Genomic DNA, 2317 nt, shown 5'->3' with positions numbered 1-2317 from the left:
AGAAACACGGGCTCCGCACGCCCGCCGCAGATCTGACGGGGGATGCCGAAAGAAGCGATACGTTTCGCCCATCCTCCGCCGCCGCTTTTCTGTCAGCCGCCGATACCGTAACGCTTCCTTACCGCTACTTCAAGTAAGTAGGGGGGAAAGTCTCCATCCCCCCTACGTACCGTTCCCGTGCAAATTGAGCATGCACCAAGTAAGAAGGCTGACACGTATGTAGGCAGAGCTGTCCGAGCCCGAAACGACGCCGAAATCCCCGAGGCGCGAACAGCCAGCTCCCACAAAGAGCACTCGGCCACGTTGAGCATCCCCTTTGTCCGTGCATCCTCGGCACACACCCGGCCGCTCCTCCATGCGTCCACGCGCGCCCCACGTCTGCGGCCCCTTTGTGTCTTCGCCTCCCACCCCCCCGCACAAAGAAATGCCCTCTTCCTCAAGGCATGCACCCAGCCTCGGACACAGCCCCCGAGCCACGCGCGACCCGCCGCCGGGCACAGCGCTCCGGTACCTACTTGTGTTCAAGAAACAGTCCGTAAACCTCCTAAAGCAGCTTGCAGAATTAGATCCATCTTCCATGTCTGGCCCTAGGAGCAGGGGAGACGAGAAGGAGAAGAAGGCGCCTCTCTGCCGCTGCCGCTGCTGCCGCCTAGGAGTCCTGCTCCCGCCGGGGCCGTCGCCTCCTCGGATCCCGTCGCCGCGGGCTGCTGCTGCTGCTGCTGCTGCAGCACCGAGGGAATTGCTGGACCACGGGCGAGAGGCGGCTGGGGAGAGGAGCCGGGAGTGGTGCTGCCGGGGGCCGCCGGCTGCGGAACGGAGCAGCAAGCCCTGGATGGAGGAAGAACAGAAGAGTCTCCTCCTGCCGCTGCCGCCTGGATGGGCGATCAAGTGAGCTGCTGCTGCTGCTGCCGCTGCTCCGCCAACATCTCTTCCTCCTCCTCCTCCTCCTCCTGCCGCTCTCGCTGCCTCTCCTCCTCCTTCCCTCCCTTGGAGACTCGTGAGGTTAAAGGAAGACGAGGAGGGGAAACGAGGAGGCGGCGGCAAGAAGTAAAAAGAAGATGGAGAAGCGGAGGAAAAAGAGGGGACTGGAGCGAGGAAAGGAGCCGCTGCCGCTCCGGGGACGATGCTGGCGGAGGCGGCGGAGGAGGCTGTCCCTGCAGCGCGGCTCCTGCTGCTGCCGGTGGCGGTTGTTAGGAGGAGAGAGGGGGAGCTGCAGGCAGCCGAGCCGCCTCCAGGAGCGGGGGGAGGAGGAGGAGACCCGCCGCTGCCTCCACCTCCGCCGCTCTGGCCATGGGAGTGGAGCGGGAGGCTGCCGGAGCCGGGCTTTTCCCCGGGCGCTGCAGCCAGGGGGGCCGAGGGGCGGGATAAGATCGGCTCCTCCGGGTTGGACATGCTTCCGCTCTTCCCTCCCTTTCGCGGCAGTTTAAGGCAGGACGTCTCGGAGAGACACCGGAGGGAAGCGAAAGGGGAAGCCGAAAACGGACGGACCCAGGCCGGGGGACAGCCGCCGCGGGGTCCCGCGTTCCCTCCGGCAGCCCCCCCCGGGCAGTATTTCCTCCGCACCCCGGCTCCCCGCCCTCACCGAGTCCTCACATTTCCGTTCCCCCTTTAGGCCGGAGGGGACGGGGCGCTACCGGCGCCGAGCGGCTCCGAGCCCCTTTTAAAGTCCGCTTTTCCTCATGCTCCCACCTCGCCTTCAAAGCCGGGAACCGGCAGCCGCCGGCATTTTCTCCGAGCGAGGCGAACGCTGCCCCGTCCGCGCCCGCTCGCCTGCCGAAGAGGCGGACAGAACCGCCGCAGTGCCGCTTCCCGCCCCAGCCCCGGCCGCCGGAGAACGCCCACTGGCGGAGCCAGCGCTCCCAGGCCGCCTCCCTTCCTCTCGTTACCGGGCGCGCACGCAGGAGCCGCGGCACCGCGCTTACCTAAAGGCAACGCAGGGAGAGACGCCGCGACAAGACCCTCCCTGTGCGGCCTCCTTGGTTTAAACACAGATTTCTCAGCCACCGGCACCAAGAGGCAGACGCCCTGCGGCGCCCGGGAGGAAGAGGCCGGCGAGCTGCCCCTCCGTTTCTGCGGGGCGCCGCCCCCCCCCTTCCGATACGGAGGTGCACGGCCCCTCCACACAATTTGCTTCAGCCCCCCCCCCGCTGTCCCGTGCGTGTGTCCCCCTCCCCCGCAGCCTCTGCTTGGCACGCCTGCAGCCGCCTTCCCCTCAGCCCCAGCCCCTCTAAGCCGTCCGGCTCCCCGAGGGGCGACCGCAGACCCGAGGCCTCAGGTGCGGCGCGGCTCCAGGGCCGCCACCGGCCTTCCTCCACAG

At 67.8% G+C, this 2317-nt stretch overlaps 1 protein-coding gene across 2 annotated transcripts in view; it reads right to left on the bottom strand.

The window, feature by feature from the left end:
* PDE10A (phosphodiesterase 10A) overlaps positions 1–2317 on the bottom strand; it is a 378959-nt gene that overhangs the window by 189172 nt on the left and 187470 nt on the right. Inside the window, exon 1 of one of the 2 annotated variants that reach the window (XM_010579893.1) lies at positions 516–594. The exons of the other annotated variant lie outside the window; for it this stretch is intronic. Coding sequence (XP_010578195.1) covers positions 516–579 — 64 coding nt within the window. The 5' untranslated portion in view covers positions 580–594. Of the gene's footprint in view, positions 1–515; positions 595–2317 lie in introns of those variants that run through there. 2 annotated transcript variants of the gene reach the window in all.

Source organism: Haliaeetus leucocephalus, unplaced genomic scaffold (assembly GCF_000737465.1).
Source record: "Haliaeetus leucocephalus isolate CR32 unplaced genomic scaffold, Haliaeetus_leucocephalus-4.0 Scaffold687, whole genome shotgun sequence".
Classification (NCBI taxonomy): Eukaryota; Metazoa; Chordata; class Aves; order Accipitriformes; family Accipitridae; genus Haliaeetus; species Haliaeetus leucocephalus.
Note: the sequence above shows the minus strand (reverse complement) of the source record. Positions and strands in the feature narration are given on the sequence as shown.